This window comes from Lissotriton vulgaris, chromosome 2_1 (assembly GCF_964263255.1).
Source record: "Lissotriton vulgaris chromosome 2_1, aLisVul1.2, whole genome shotgun sequence".
Lineage (NCBI taxonomy): Eukaryota > Metazoa > Chordata > Amphibia > Caudata > Salamandridae > Lissotriton > Lissotriton vulgaris.
The window spans coordinates 221,026,841-221,043,732 of record NC_141687.1 but is presented as its reverse complement, the minus strand read 5'-3'; the positions used below and the strand labels follow the sequence as shown (position 1 = coordinate 221,043,732).

Genomic DNA, 16,892 nt, shown 5'->3' with positions numbered 1-16,892 from the left:
TCCATCTGCACTCCTGAGGATTGCCACATGGCGGATTTACTACTGCTAGAACAGGTCTGGCAGAAATGCACCACTACACGATTTTCGATCTGTTTTTTTCTCCACAGTGAAAATATTTGTAGCTGTAGATAGATATCTCTGAATCTCCCTCATCGAATATAGAAACATTCCTTTCAGATTTTAACTTAGAAATCTGACTTCTTCCTTTTTTTCAGAGAAAGGTTTACTAGCATAAAAAGAACCTTCAAAATCTTTAATAAAAATGGCATACATACAAGTCTGTGGGTATTCATTGTATTATGTAAGTCCACCCCCGACGTAGAGCACAATTCCCACACCTTTCCTTTAAACTTTGAGCAATCCACCTGTATTGCCGGATTGTCTGCAGCGCTAAGTTAACTTTATCACCACAAATCTCCACAGAACTTTACTCTGTTTATCAGGATCTAGGAAGTTAGTCCCATAGTAAAGGTTTTTAAAACTAAAGTACAACTTAGATGAGCACATCAGTGACACCACTTTGTCAATGAAAACCTAAGTGTATGTCACAAGCAAAATGACAAAAACAAACCAAGCCTTAAAACCATGCCACCCAAAACACTATGCACAATAGAACATGTTACTATCTCGAGATACCTCCTTTATCGCTTCTTGCGATGTTACATTCAATCTGCAACCCTACATTTACATTTTAAGGAAAAAACCAAATAACACTTTTGGTGAAAAGTGTCCATCTCATTAGGTCATTCAGTACTTTGAATTGACAATATTAACTTGCTTTGGTCAAGTCAGTAGTGAAGATGTTTCAAAATGAATAGAAAAATCCACATTGTGCGATGCCAAAAGTGAAAACACAAATGGAAACTTACATTCTAAAATATTCCAAGATACATGCACCCTATAATTTTAAGAGACATTTCAGGCCAAAACATGTTTACGGAACATCTTGTTTGGCTCTGAAGAAAACTAGTTAAAAAGTTAACAGTAAACATCTAAACTGTTCTATGAACTAAAATTAAATACACATCCAACATGAATTATTGACAGCTCTATACACATCTTGAAATTTTTAAATACAAAGAGCTATTACACCACTGTAGTCAATGATGTTTAGTTAAGAGCACATAACCCAACACCAGTTTTGTTCTACAATACATCATCGCAACAAAAGAAAGCATTTGCAAGACTTGTAAAACAACACCTTGAATGAATGGGTGAGATAAATGACACCTATTACAAATTTATCCCTCAATATTGGTGCACAACATACAGATGTTTGTGCTATACAAACCAAATTGTACATATTAACTGCCATTTTTCTTCCAATAAATTTCAGAAGTTTTGACCTGCCAAAATGCAGTCGGAAGATGCAGACGTTATTGCATTGGGTAATCAAAGAGTGCGGCAAACTCACTTATAATTGTCACACCTGCAGAAACAGGTATTAGTGCAAGCTTCATTAACCATGGGGCAACCCATAGTCGAGGCCTTCATGGACTGTATTAAAATATCCTGATAACAGGAGAGGAGACCTTTTGCAATAAACCTGAACATTTGCTCTGATTAACCTAGATAATGTGGATATTGACAAGTCAACCGTAAGAAACAGTCTGTAACATGGACAGGCTAGATATCACAACTAATTTTCCTTTGTTAATTTATCCAACATTGCACTTTGAAAGAGAATGTTACCCTAAACAACAAATCGAGAAAACAGAAGTGTAAAAAATACGGAAACTGAAAAGTATTAACATTGTCTACAAGACTTTTTTCTTACTATTGCATGAAAAAAAGATTACAGAACTGATGTAGCGCAGCCGAATCCAAATTTACGTTTGGAGGGAGTGACCTCTTTTCAGTGTTCCACATTCATAACAGTACATTTATTGATACTTCTTTCTATCTTAATTTATTTTACATATTACAAACTCAACAGCCAATGCGTTTCGTTCGAATTACTGGAGCTTCTTCAGGGCATAAAGGACTATGTTGAATCCTCACATATTTCAAATAGGCTGGTATACAAATATCACCTTCCACTTCGATTTTTAAATCCGATCTCATGTTGCAGAAGCTGTATCTGTAGAGCATGCGGTGTAGCGTCCAGTCAGAAACTTTCAGACTGGAAGAAAATTGGTCTTCTGGTCCGATCCTGTGGCATCCAAGAAAATTGGTCTTCTGGCCAAATCCTGTGGCATCCATGTGGCCACCTATCACTTTTGACCGTCTTTGGTTCTAATGCATGGGACCTTTCACTACATGTAGCCATCATACAACCATACCTCCTGCATGGTGTCCTACAAAGCTGTACTTGGGCTACCAGTATGATCCACCCGAGGCGTGTCCTACCAATAATGATTTTCCTTCATTGCGCATTCTCTCATTTCCACAAGAAGCTTGGTTGGTGGTTAGACAGGCTGCAGCATATTTAGCAAATGTGCCACTGTGTAGCCTGGAAGCCTGGTTGGCAGAGCGTTGGGCCAGCTACATGAGAAAAGACAAGGGCTTGATTAGCTGTTTGTATAATGGTGCAGATCTTTCAAGGAATATTCCATGAAATGGTTTAGGGAGGCATTAGGTTTCAGGTTGCGTTTCATGATGATAAATTTCAGATTAGGAAAGATAAGACGCCGCCTGTGTAAAGAGAGGTATTTACCCTGGAAAGAAGAGGTGTGGGGCTACATATGAGAGGGTTTGATGAACCAGGAATGATATCAACACAGATGTTCACTTCAAGGGTGTTTTTAATATGTTGGTTTGGGATTCCAAGGCTGGTGTTTAGAAGGAATGCCATGGTAATATAGGAGTGGCGGTACATGCAGTGTGGGCGCTGGTGGGTTTATGTTGATTTCCTAATTAAATTATTAGTTGAAAACAGTGGATTTTCTGTTGGGTGTGGGGCGGGTTAAAGCAATGTTAAGCAGATCTGAAGAGTACTTTACTTACTTTTGTGGCTGGGGGATGGTTTTTAGATTGTAATCTCCATGTGTGACCCTATCAGTGCTTCTTAAATGCTGATGTCAGTGTTGCAAGGTTAAAGGGTGATTTTGTTTAGAGCATTCACAGTGGTCTTTACTTGCAGTTCAGCTCTGGCGTGTTCCAAGTAGCAGAAGGCTTGTGTTTTACTGCGATGATACAGAGGAAAATGTGATTTATATTATGGTCTAAAGAGCGTATTAAGGGTAGAACAGTGTGCGTCAGGATCAATTATGGAGGCACCCATAATGGAGACGAGGGTTCTTGAGGGAGCGGAAGGTCAATTTGGTCAGGGTGGGTTGTCTTTCATATGGTTCCCTGTGTGAGGAGACTGTGGTGGATTAAATGATGTTCAGGTCATTCTGGAGATAGAGGTTACTAGCAAGCAGGGGGGAAGTATTTGAGCTGAGGTCTAGTGTGTTGCCTCTGATGTGTGGAGGTGAAGTGATGAGAAGTAAAGTGGACAGAACTAATGATATTCATGAAGAGGAAGTATATTGCATTGATGCTATAATATCAGGGAAGGTTGACGTTTCTGATGTAACAGCTGTCAGTGCTGGATGCTGTAGAGAGTTTAGTGAAGACGGAGATGCAGTCTTTGCCATATACTCCACGGACAAAATGTAAGGAGAAAGTGAGAGGCTGTAAAAGAGGGAGGGGTGGGATTATAAGGTGGAAGTCAATGAACGAGGAGGGGTTTTAAGTGGTAAATGTTGTGAGCAGGATTGTAAATGTAAGTGTGATGGCCACGCCTCAGCTGGTTTTGTGTGGCTATGGTGAGATGTTTGTGGCAGGTGGGAGCAGAGGTAGTTTGACAGGTTTCAACAGTGAAGAAAATGGCAAGATTAAAGCGTATAAGAAGGTCAGGAATACCTTATTCAGGTATACCTATACCAGATGCGTGCACATGAAGGACTATGAGTGGAGGAGCATTAGTGAGAAAGCTGTACTGGAGGTGGTTAAGAGGTATTAGATTTGTGATTTAGATGAGATTTGTAGGCGTTGTAAATATAATCATGTTAAATCAGTTTCTGATTTAAAGATGCACATGCAAGTATTAAAAGATAATTATTCATGAAAATGTGATAAGCCATCCTTTTGGGCTTAGAGGCCACGCCCCCACTTTCTCCCAGTCAAGATAAGTGCCGGTCAGGCAGCCAGGAGTGAGACAAGCGCTTAATGTGAATGCTCCTGGCTGCCTGAGCTGAACTTTGCCAGGTTGAGGACGTCACAGCCCCGTGGGTGTGACCTACTCAGCCTGTCAAAAGTGTTTTGAGATGAGGGGGAGCATCACTAATTGCCTCAGACCTGGGGGCTTCAATTTTTAAGCCCTGACGTGCCCAGAGCCGAGTGTCAATCAGTGACACCTCTTTACAGATTAGGGTCGCCAGTATCACTGACCCACCATACTCTATTATGAGATTGGGACTGCTGCCTTCCCTCATTGTCTGAGCCAAAGTCAGCCAATGACGGAAGGCAGCAGTCCCAATCCTCCTGGGAGCTACAAGACTTTACTCTCAAAGAGCTGCAAAGAAGGTAAGTTGTATGTGTTGTTTATGTTTGGTGCATGCATGTCTGTATATATGAGTGTATGTGTGTTTGTGAGTGAGTGAGTGTTGTGAATCTGTGTTTGTGTGTATGACTGCATTGGTGTGCGTGAGTGTGCATGTGTGTGCTCGAGGTCCCCCTCAATGGTACAGACCTCATGATCTTACATGGAGATCTTTTGAGAATGTGTTGTGATCCAAATATGCTCAGGTTAGAATTGTCTATAGATAACCCACAACTATTTTATTAAGGGTCTCTATTGTAACATTAAAGTAATGGAAATGGTGATGGAGAGGGTGATCTATGACCCTCCAACCCTATGGTTAACATATATCAGCCGTGTGCAGTAGGCCTCATGTCAGACCCCCTTCTTTCTCAGGACCGGGAACCCAGCCTTATTTATGTTGTGTCTCCACCCTTACTGCCCAGGAATAGCTGCATAAGGTCAAAAGGGTGATTGCGCAGGTTGCCCTGCCCAACTCGGTCACATGCATCCACATTTATGCATTCTATCTCAATGTTCGTGTAATGTACTCTATTCTCAATTAGGAGGAACCGGTAAAGATATATGCCAATTGGCATGAGAAATAAAGATTAGCAAACAGGGCTGTCACTTCACCAGCTCCAATCTCACTGTTTTCGTGCAAGTCAGTTTTATTTTGGAAACAGGCAAAATGCCCCATAGCAAATGCATGCAAAATAGTTGCCACTGATATCAGCGCAACACCTGTAATTCAATGTTTTCAGAGTTGGTGCGTAAGTTAATACAGATACATAGTCCTGACCCACAATGGGTTTTATTGGGATGCCAAGGAGGAGATGCCATAGGAGCCTGCTGTAGCCATGCGTTAAAAACTGAATACTGGTTAAAGCAACTATATTTTATGTTTATGCTTGTAAACCGTACTAAAAAGAAAGAGTCTTACTTTATCAAGAGAGACACCTGACAAATTGATCATGTAGGAATATGTTCATTACGTATTGTTGCATGTCACGTACTGATATTGCAGCTTTCCTGCAAATGACTGTTTCCAGTATTGTGATTAGAAGGATCTGGTCCATGCCTTACCCACAATCAACTAATAATCCAGAGCAAGTGTCTCCAACCAGTGGATCGTGAGATACCAGTAGCTCACAGACACCTTCAGAGTAGCTCACAACCTTGAGTTAATTTTTAAATAAGTAGAGGGTCACATTTTCCTTTTAAAGGTAAGGGAAGACTGTGTTTATAATCCATTATTTTGTCCAGGCTACAGATAGTAGGGAATGATGAGGAGTGGTGCTGGAGTCAGATTCATGACCCAGTGCATAGAGGTGAAGAGGTGAAGAACTGAAGTGTTTAAATCTTGAATAAAAGTCCTTGTTAACTCCATATTGGAGCCTGAGAACAAAATGACGTTTTTGAATGCTTTTAAATTCAAGAAGATTAAAATGAAGAATTAACTTAGTGATTAAGTTAACTCTTTGTTTTAATTTTATCCCATTTCAAAGTATTGCATTTACAAATAGCAGGCCTCTTGCTCCAAGTGGCCAGTAAACACTTTGCCATATTCATAACTGAAAGATAGTCATTTTTTAAAATGAGAAATTTAAAGTGGATAAATATATTTCTGTGAAACATTCAGTCTATGGTTTTCTCCACTTTCAATCAAGCCAATTACGTCTTAATATTTTCCGAAGCATATTTCTTCACTTTAAATTCCTTCTATTTAAGCATATGGCTGTATTTTTCTGTTATAAATGACACTGTGTCTACAGGCCACTGGGTGCAAAATGCCAGCTGTTTGTAAAAATAACACTTTGAAATGGGAGAAAATTGTAATGCGTTTTATGGAATCCATATAAACATTGTCAACTCTTCAGTTTCTCCCATTTCAAAGGGTTGCATGTACACAGCGCAGGCATATTCCTCCCAGTGGCTGATAGACACAGTCATGTTTATAACTGAAAAATACAGTCATTTGTTTTGAAGTGGGAGGAATGCAAAGTTCAGAAAATTGTTCCCTATTATGAACATTTTTTTTGCAGAACATTTTTCTGCACTTTAAATTTCTCCCATTAAAAAAAAAAAGATTGTGTTTGTGCAATACAATTACCAGTACTACATATGGTGAAAGGTGTGTCCTGTGGCAGAAGTACACATGACGCTCTCATTCACTCATACACATAGATCCCATTCATACGCACACACATTCATCCCCAAAGACTACGCTCTCACTGATACACATGGTAAACCTGTCACAGTGCCCCTAATCAAAGTATTTTGTTCAAACCATAGTATTTGGCTCTATGGACATTAGGATTAAATTCAGTGATAATAGATGTAGGCGTGTCTTGTAAAACTGAGTGAGTGGCTAGGCCTTTAGTAGCTCCCAATGATTTTCACTGAAGAGAAGTAGCTCCCACTACAGAAAAAGGTTAGAGACCCCTGATCCAGAGACAGGAAAGAAGCCACCCAACTTCTCACCAATTTTTTTATTTTTTATTTTTTTACGGAGTTTTATATAGGCCCAACTTGAGCCGGTATTGGGTATCAGCGCGCTTTACATAGCACCAATTGCGTTACATGAGGACACATTCATTTTTGTTAAGCACGGGGAGATTACGTGATTTGCCCTGAATCAAAGGATGTTCAGTGTCATTGCCGAGACTCAAACCTGCATCTCCAGATTCGAGGTCGACCACCCTAGCCGTTAGGCCAAATCCTCTCACCAATAGATACTCCTTCAGAGAAGCATCAGGAGACTTCACTTTAAACGGTTCTCAACACAATAGCCACTTACGAAGAAAGGGCTTGAGTTGGCCCAGTGGTCCTGGGCAGCAACTGCACCTCCCTGGTCCATATAGAAGCTCAGACCAGACTAAAATAGTACTTTTATGGCTGTTAATACGTTTGGGGTCTGGCGGGGAGTAAATAAAGGTTCTGGCCACATATCGAACCTGCTCGCTGGGTGCCTGGGGCGGTCTCTTGCTGTGTGCCCACTGGGTTATGCTTGGTGCAGTACAACATGATATAGGTAGTGTGAGTTGACTACCTTCTGTGTGAAGCACACACCCTGGCTTGGGGAATGGCCAAACTTAGGGTATGGGGCTTACCAGACTGGCTACATTGCAGAAGCTCGACCAAGCTACACTTGACTGATGAGCCCATCTCAGGGCAAAGCCAATCCTGGGTTCTAGTTCAGGGTGAACTTTTCCTATTGGAGGAAGGTCAAGATTGATTTGCGTTTTGGCTGGGCCCAAACTGAGGCAGCACAGTGGACAAAAGAACAATGGTTTGGAATGCCTCCCCAAGGGATTGCTAGTGGTTATATGCAGGGCTCTGAGTGGGCCGGTTCTTGCTGGTGCATAGCACCAGTAGTTCTATAAAGCAGGTGCCGAACCGGGTGTCTATCGGGCTCTCCATTTTTGCCTTCAGGGTGAAAAGAAAAGACGTACCTCTGCAGCAGTACCATCTTTGACTGCTTTTGAGGTAAATTCAAGGAGACACGCTATAGTACTTCACCAATCTCATAATTTCAGAACTGAAGCATTTTCAATATTCTATACAACGAAGCAATAGTTGTTGCTGATTTATCTTACATAAACAGCAACCATTGGCAAAGCCAATGGCCCTTACTTGTTGTATGTGTAATGTTATTTGTTCATTAGTATTATATATCTGTGGGCAATGACAGCAGCAGCAAACTACCAGTAGGGCTGCACACCGTGCGAAACACAGATTTTAGGCCTGCTTATATGTAAGCCGCGCCCTTAATTACATCGGTCACGCCCCTTGGAGAGACCCCTTAGTTGTTTCATTCCACTTAAAGCCCTGGTTATACACATTGAAATCATTCCTCCCATCACTGTCTGTGCGTTTGAATATTGACCTACTCCTAAAAAGGGCCCTTGCTTTTTCCAAAACAAAGGTTAAAGTTGAGTTTTACACAATCTCTGGCGGGGGCAGCATCTACTGCAGTATCAGGACTCTTGAGCAACCCCTTCTTTCTATGCTTTCCTGCTTTAGAACTGCCACCATCTATGTTTGACTATATGATGCTACTGTCATGGTTCAAGAGCGGTACAGTGCCTCACACAGCCCAAACCATCATGGCGCCCACAGAGCCCGGCCAGACGGCCTCGCTGCCTCATCTCCCGCCAGCCTCGGTCTTACAGTTCAAGTTGGCAGGAGGTCGGTACTCAGCTGCCAGCGTCCAGGGCAGTCTGTGTTCTCCACGTTTGGGTCAGAAGAGCTCGGTTGGTAGGGCAGGTGGCAGCGCATTGTTTATCATCATTTTTGTTTCTTGAGGTGCACAGTTAGTGCTTCTGAAACATTCCAGACGAAGAGCGCCGACTGCCAAAGGTATCCATGTGTAAACATATTGGGAACAGGGCGGGCGGTGGCTGTGTATGCGTCTCTCACATTCGGATCCGGTACAGCGCGGGCAGCAACAGTGGACGCTTCCCTCAGAGACAGCGCAGAACAGTGCAGCGCGCGGGAAGACTGCACACACAGCCAACTGGGTGCTCCACGGGTCATCAGACACAGAAACACACACGGCACTACATTGGGCATCAGGACACAAACACCAACATATGGCAAGGCACAGGGCATCAGACACAGAAACACACACACACACGGCACTGTATTGGGCATCAGGACACAGAAACACCCACATGTTGCACTGCACGGGGCATGAGGACGCAGAAAAACACATCTGGCACTGTATGTGGCATGTCGCATAGGCACAACCTGCAACTGCACAGAGCATCGTGGCAGCACGGATCCACAAAACACACAAATATGGTACAGTATGACGAAACGGAAACACACAAATATGGCACTGTGGGTGGCATCAGGACTGCATGCCTCCACCTATGCATGCATATACATACCAACACATAGAGGTGATACTGCACAAAGCGTAAAGACTGCATGCATCCGCATACAAACACACAGAGGTGGTACAACACAAAGCATCAGCAATGCATGCTTCCACATACAAACACACAGATGTGGTACTGCATAAAGCATCAGCAACGCATCCTTCCACATACAAAGACACAGATGTGGTACAGCACAAAGCATCAAGAATGCATGCTTCCACATACAAACACACAGATGTGGTACTGCACAAAGCATCAGCAATGCATCCTTCCACATACAAAGACACAGATGTGGTACAGCACAAAGCATCAACAATGCATGCTTCCACATACAAACACACAGATGTGGTACTGTACAAAGCATCAGCAATGCATGCATCCGCATACAAGCACACAATGTGGTATTCCACCAAGCATCAGCAATGCATGCATCCACATACAAACACACAGATATGGCACAGCACAAAGCATCAGGGCTGCATGCATCCAAATACATACACACAGATGTGGCACTGCACAAAGCATCAGGGTTGCATGCGTCCTCATACAATCACACAGATGTGATACTGCACAAAGCATCAGGACAGCATTCATTCACATACAATCACACAGATGTGGTACTGCACAAAGCATCAGAGCATGCTTCCACATACGCACAGATGTGGCACTACACAAAGCATCAGAACGGCATGCATCCGCATACAAAAACACACAGATGTGGCACTGCACAAAGCATCCGCAATGCATGCTTCCACATACAAACACACAATGTGGTGCTGCACAAAGCATCAGGATTGCAAACATCCGCATACAAACACGCATTTGTGACACTGAAAAAATCATCAAGACTGCATGCATCCGCATACAAACACACAATTGTGGTACTGCACAAAGTATCAGGGTGCATACTTCTGCATGCAAACACACAATGTGGTACAGCACCAAGCATCAGGGCTGCATGAGTCTTCCCAGAGACATAATTGGTCCTGCAAGAGGCGTCGCATACGCATCTTGTGCTACAAAGGACATCAGAACTGCAAACGTCCTCACACAAACACAAGTACAAGCACACGCGAAGCGGCTAGCAAGATTCCCAAAAACATGGGGCATTGTGGTCACTTCTGGGAGATTAATGGAAACAAGATTAGCAGAGATTGGTAACATATTAGATTCCGTGCACATGCCATGGCGTAGAAAGAGTGACACCGGCCGTCATGCAATCAAGGGAAATGGCTCACCTGGTCACCATTTAGTAATGAGAGTTAGCCTTAATGGGAGTCCGGCTGGGCCATGGTGACACAGTACCTGCTGCACTTCCGATAGCCAGGCCCCTGGCATGTGCGCGCCCTGGTTACGTTTTTTAAGTACGGCTCCGACTGAACCTCTAGGAGAGCCTACCCTGGCCCTGCCGGGGAGAGGGTGGTCTGTGCCACAGACAGCGCGAGCAGTGCCAGCGACGGGCTGCATATGAAGTGCAGCAGGTGCAGTTGCACCTGACCAGCGGTAGTGAGGAACCCATTGCACAGGGCCTGATGCTTTCATTTGCTACCCAACCTGGACGAAGGGGTGCCATTGCCTTGTGCCATTCGATGGCTCCACTGCCAGGCGGCTGCCCAGCGCCCATGACACTGAACATCGAAGGATGGCGGAAGGACACACTTGCTTAACTCGCATACAAAACATGTGTGGCGGGTGGAGCAGGAGTACCAGCTTCATTTACACAAAAACACAAGGAGTGCACAGCAGCACTGCTATGCAGGCACGTGCCCGCACGCGCACCACAGTGAGGTTGCACAGCCGAGAACAGCAGCAAAACGACTGCCCATATATCTCCTCTTCAGGGGCACGTAGCGCTATGTGAATGGAATCACAATGCAAGTCATACACAAGTGTGTATGTGTCCTCCATACACAACATGTACAGCACAGCTGCTTTGCAAGCCTCTTCACACGCGGGCCGCGGGACTACAGCACAGACAGCAGTGACGCAAGTTTCCCTTAAATAAGAAAAACAGGGGTACTCCATTCGCTGCCCTAGCGCAAGCTCAGCGCTGGACAAAGGTAGCGCAGTGAGCACCTTGTGGTACAGCGTAACCCTGCCCGGGCAGCCTCCAATCAGATGTGCTCCAAAACTTATCGCTGTACTACCCGAACCCCCCCCCCCCCACCTCCCCGCCCGACCCCCAGTGTACTCACACGCCCCTCTAGCTGTACTGACATGCCCCTTTGTACTCACACACCCCTCTGGCTGTACTCATATGCCCCCTTGTACTCACAGGCACCCTGCGTGTACACTCACATGTACCTCTGGCTGTACTCACATGCAGCTCTGGGTGTACTCACAAGCTTCCTAGCTGTACTGGCATGGCATGCCCCTTTTACTTACACGCCCCTCCGGCTGTAGTCATTTCAGCCCATGTACTCGCACACACCTTTGTCGGTTGTACTCACATGCACCCCTGGGATACTCCCACACCTCTCCGGCTGTACTCACGTCTCACATGCCCCTTACACTCACACGCCCGTATCCCCATTGTACTCACATGCCCCTCTGGCTGCACTCACAAGTCCCTTATACTCACACGCCCCTTTGGTGGTACCCACACGCCCTTCTGGCTGTATTCATATCCCGCCTAGTTGCACTGACACGCATCTTGTACCCACACGAACCCCTGGGATACTCACACACCTCTCCGGCTGTACTCACAAGTCCCTTATACTCACACGTCCCTTTGGTTGTACCCATACGCCCTTCTGGCTGAATTCATATGCCCGTCTAGCTGCACTGACACGCCCCTTGTACTCACACGGACCCCTGGCTTTACCCACATGCCCGCTGGGTGTATTCTTGCCACCTTGCACGCACACACCCATCGCAGGTACATGGCATGACCTGCCCCCCCCCCCCCCCCCCCCCCGGCCTCGTACTCACATGTCCTTGGCGGGCAGGTTCTTCCCCTCCACGATCCGGATGGTGAGGGAGCTTCTCTTGGCCATGCTCCGGCGGGTCGGGTCGGCGCGGCCCCGCGGCGCCCCCGGCTGCTGTCTGGGGCGAGCTCGGCGTGTACCGCCTGTACCTGCCGATGACTGCTGACCCGTGAATGCCTGGTGAAACCCTGCTACTGCCGAGGGGGGGCGTGTGCGCCTGCGGGGGGGCGCCGTCGCCTGCTTGCTGTGCATCAGGGGCCAATCCTTCAAGTGTGCTTGTTGTCCCTCCTGTTCTTATGCACCTGCTACACCCTTATAAACTGCTTTCTCTGGTGGATTCGGGTCCTTGTGTGCTCATGCTTTATCTGCAGGTGTCTCGTTTTTGTGTGTTTGCTGTGGACTCTGGGGCTAGTTGTTTCCGTGGCCGCCGGCGTGTCCTCTTTCAGTACGTGTCTCCTCGGGCTCCTTTCCCGTTTGCTGTGCCTGTGGGTGCTTGTTATGTCCACGCCTGCTTGATTTGTGGTTGTCGTGCCTGCAGGGGTTGTCGTTCTCTGCTTTCTATGCCCGTTAGCTGTTTCAGTGCTGTCTATGTCCGATAGCTGTTCAGTGCTTGCTCTGCCTGTGTCTATTTGCCGGTTCTCGTGTGGCTACCATCTCAGGTGATTGGTTTGTCTATGCTTGTTGCTTCTGTGCTGGCGGTCATCTCAGATCCCTGTTGTTCCTGTACTTACTCTGGGCAGATGCCTGTTGTTCCCTCGCTTGCTCTATGCCCAGGTGCTTGTTCTCCCCTACATCTATGCTGGATATTCCTCTACTTACAGGTGCATGTTTTTTTTTGTTGGTCCGTATTTAAGTGCACGCCCTGCCCGTGTTTGCTAGTTATTTCTTAAGTGGCCACGTCCATGGGCGTTTGTTATTTCTATCTACCTCTGCCCCCCCCACTGAGTTCCTCAATTAAGTGATTTTTTTGTATTAATCTGTTTATAGCTGTAGGTGTATACGCCGGTTGTTAGAGCTTTCTACCCATAACTGGAGATGGACTGAACTTGAACTGGAGATGGACAGCCCAGGTTAAATCCCAAATTCGGAGATTATCGCTATCACACTGTAGTTTGAGGGCTCCAAAGCTCAGCTTCAGCCACAGCTCGGCGCCCGGTGTAGACGATCGCTACCCAGGTGGAGGGCTTGGCTTCACTGCCTCGGTTCAAACTTCCACAGCTTCGGTTCTGGCATCACCACGGCTAACGCAGCACGGTCGGGCGCTTCCTCGTCTGTTTGAACAGGACTTCCGCAGCTTTAGACTCCCGGGTGCAGGCTCCTCACAACTCCAGCACCCAGACTAGGCTGGACCGGGTCAGCCTCCGCTGGAGGTAGCAGACAGATAACCCCTCCAGGCACCCGCAGCCAGGGCAAAACAAAGAGCACTCAAACCTTTGTCCAATCACAGCACAGGGTCCTACAAAGGGTGTGACGGACTTCTCTTCTGACGCTGTGGTTGGTCGGTGCCTGGCTCAGTCAGCCGAGAGTCACGTGCAGCCGTCCCCGGGCAGGATTCACGGTTATCTCTCTGACAGAGCGCGCGTGGCGCATTTTGAATGAGGGCGCGGGGAGATGCATTGAGTACAGCTAGAGCATAGACAATAACGCAGGTAACCTGCAGGGATAATGGTTTAGAGGGAAGACACGCATGATTTGGAGCAAAGGAGATAGCCAAGTCATCTGCAGAGGCAGACAGCACAGGCACATTAACTAGTCGGGGGTCCCCAGACCTCCTATTTCTTTAAATATCAGCAGAGGCAAGCACTTATTTATTTATTTATTTAATGCATTTTTATAAAGCGCAGACTTTACCCAATGGTGCCAGAGCACTGTACAATAGAACCAGTTACGTTGTCGTTACATGAGGAAAGTACAAAAATAGCAGGCCACAGAATCAAAACACCGCAGGCAAAAGGAACACAATATCAAACGCAGCAAGCAAAGAATGTACAGACCAAAATATAAATATAACAAATTTACAATGACTAAAGACTTTCTGTAAAGGTAAGGCTCTCCAGGAAACTCAGGAACATGCAGGAGAAGTTGTAGTTGAAGAAGGTAAGTTTAATGTCTTAGGTACGGAGTATCACAGGAGCATGTCCACACACGGTAACCTCCAACTGCAGAAGTCGCAGACCCACAGTTGAAGATTGCATGCGAGAAATGCCACGAGAAACGCATCTCTTAAATGTAAACATTTTCAAGAGATGCGCGTGAACAATAAAATAAAGCACGTGTTGTAGAACATGAAATACGTATGAACAAGTAACACTTAACAGAAGCTAAGAACTCTACATCTCCTCCCTTCCCACAAAATAAAGAAAGAAAGGAAACTTGACTAAGAAAGAAAACTTAACTTAAATAAAAGTCTTTAAAGCGTGTGGGAAAAGGGCAATTCCTATGAGTTCTGGATGTCACATCTGAAATGGAAGTAGAGGAAGATGGACAAGAAATTTCAACATTTTCTAAAGTGTTTTGAAGGGGAAGAGAAACATCGAGAGAGGGTGAAACCCCTTCAACTGTGGTATTTTGAGGAGAAAGGGTTGTATCATTGGAAGATGGAAATTCTACCTGGGTTGGTAAAACGGAATTACTAAAAGTTGGAGAATTTAACTGGGTAGGAAAGTCAGAAGAAAAATAAGAAGAGTTCTCATCCCCATGTTTAGTTCTGAGAATGATCCTAGCTTGATCAGAGGTTAACTTAACAAGGGAACGTTTGTTACGCCACCCTCTCTTATCCAAAAACAGGGAACCTTTGGAAACCTTGAGAACTTGAGTGGGGATAGAAAACTTGGAGAGACCTTTCTTAACTTTATCCATGGTCTTGAACATGACCCAATCACCCACTGTAAACATTTCAGGAGTTGAAACAACTTTTGAATCAAAATTCCGCTTTTGCACAGATTGTTGTTTCTCAACATTACTTTTTACAACCAACTTGTCAGAACAGGATATGCATTTAGGATTTTGTGAAGTCAAATCTTTGATCCATGAGGGGCAGACAGTACCATGTGGATTCCTTTTTTTAAGTAGTCTGAAAGGTGAAATACCCGTAGTGGAATGAGGGGTAATTAAGTATGCCCAAACCTTTTCCCTTAGAAAAACCTCAACATCCATTTTACAAGAATAGGCCGTTTGAATGCCCTCTTTCAAAAATCTATTCATCCGTTCAACCAAACCATTGGACGCGGGAGAGTAAAGGGCAATTTTCAAGTGTTTGACATCAAACTTCTTCAAAAATCCTTCCATAACACGGGAGCAAAAATGCGAACCATTGTCACTGACAATTTCCTTAGGAGGACCTTCCATTCTAAAAACTCTTTCCAAAAATCTTATGGCTGACACAGAATCTGGGTTGGTACAAAAATCAAAGTCAAACCACTTTGAATGATAGTCAACAAGGGAGACTATGTAGCGTTGAGATTGAGGAAGGATCTCAAAAGGACCAGAAAAATCAATCGCTAACTTGACCCAGGATTCCTCAGGAATGGGAACATTATGTAAGGGTAAATTTTGTAATTTCCAGTGTTTGTCTGAGGCCAAACAAGTACTGCAAGAATCAACCCATTCATTAACATTCCTCTCCATGGCAGGCCACCAGAAATGTTCCTTTAATTTGCGAGAGGTTGCACCTACACCTAAGTGACCCTGATGAGCTGCAAAAAAGAATTTTTTACGCAAAACCAAAGGAGGAACACATCGATCACCCCTAAAAACAATACCATTAACAATAGTCAAATCCTCAGAAACCTGTGCAAAGGACTTCAAGGAGGCAGGAAGGGAACGTATTCTGGGCCAGCCTGAAACTATTAAATTCTTCACAGCCACAAGAATTTCATCTTCAGAATAGCATTTGAACCAATCTTCCTCAGAAATAGAGAGAGGAGAAAAAACCAAGTCTTCCAAAGAGGCTACGACACACTCAACGTCATCTCTGAGAACATCATCATCACTTTCCAAGGGCAACCTGGAATGTGCATCTGCTCTCATATTTTTACCTCCAGGTATATGGTGAATGCTAAAATTGAAGTCATGTAGTTTAGAAAGAATCCTTACCAACCTCAAAGAGGCTTTACCAGTACCATTTCCGTTTAAAAGATGTAGTAAGGGCTTATGATCAGTGTATAGTAAGAAATGAGAACCCCAAATGTAGACTTTGAACTTTTCTACAGCCCACGCACAACCAAGAGCCTCTTTCTCAATGGTGCTATAATTGCATTCGGCATTGTTCAGTGATTTTGAAGCAAAACCAATGGTATGTTCTACAGAACCATTCCACTGACAAAGGATTGCACCAAGACCCTTCTGACTTGCATCCACGTAAATGCCACACTTCAGACCTGGTGTGAAAGATGATAAGGCTGGAGCATTTACAATAACTTCCTTAATGTTATTAAAAGCTAAATTTGCCTCATCATTCCACAAAAATGCAACATCTTTTTTGATTAGCATCCTAAGAGGTTGAATCAACTGAGAATAGTTCATGACAAATCTTGAGTAATATTCGGTGAGACCGAGAAATGATCTCAAAGT

General features: G+C 44.7%; 1 protein-coding gene across 1 annotated transcript in view; it reads right to left on the bottom strand.

Annotated features, from left to right (window-relative positions):
* The window catches only part of LOC147729873 (ras GTPase-activating protein 4-like), a 625,955-nt gene extending 613,539 nt beyond the window's left edge, over nucleotides 1-12,416 (bottom strand). Inside the window, exon 1 of the mRNA XM_086954787.1 lies at nucleotides 12,325-12,416. Within this exon, the coding sequence (XP_086810913.1) occupies nucleotides 12,325-12,389 (65 nt within the window). The 5' untranslated portion in view covers nucleotides 12,390-12,416. The remainder of the gene's footprint in view (nucleotides 1-12,324) is intronic.
* Between the last annotated feature and the right edge of the window lie 4,476 nt (nucleotides 12,417-16,892).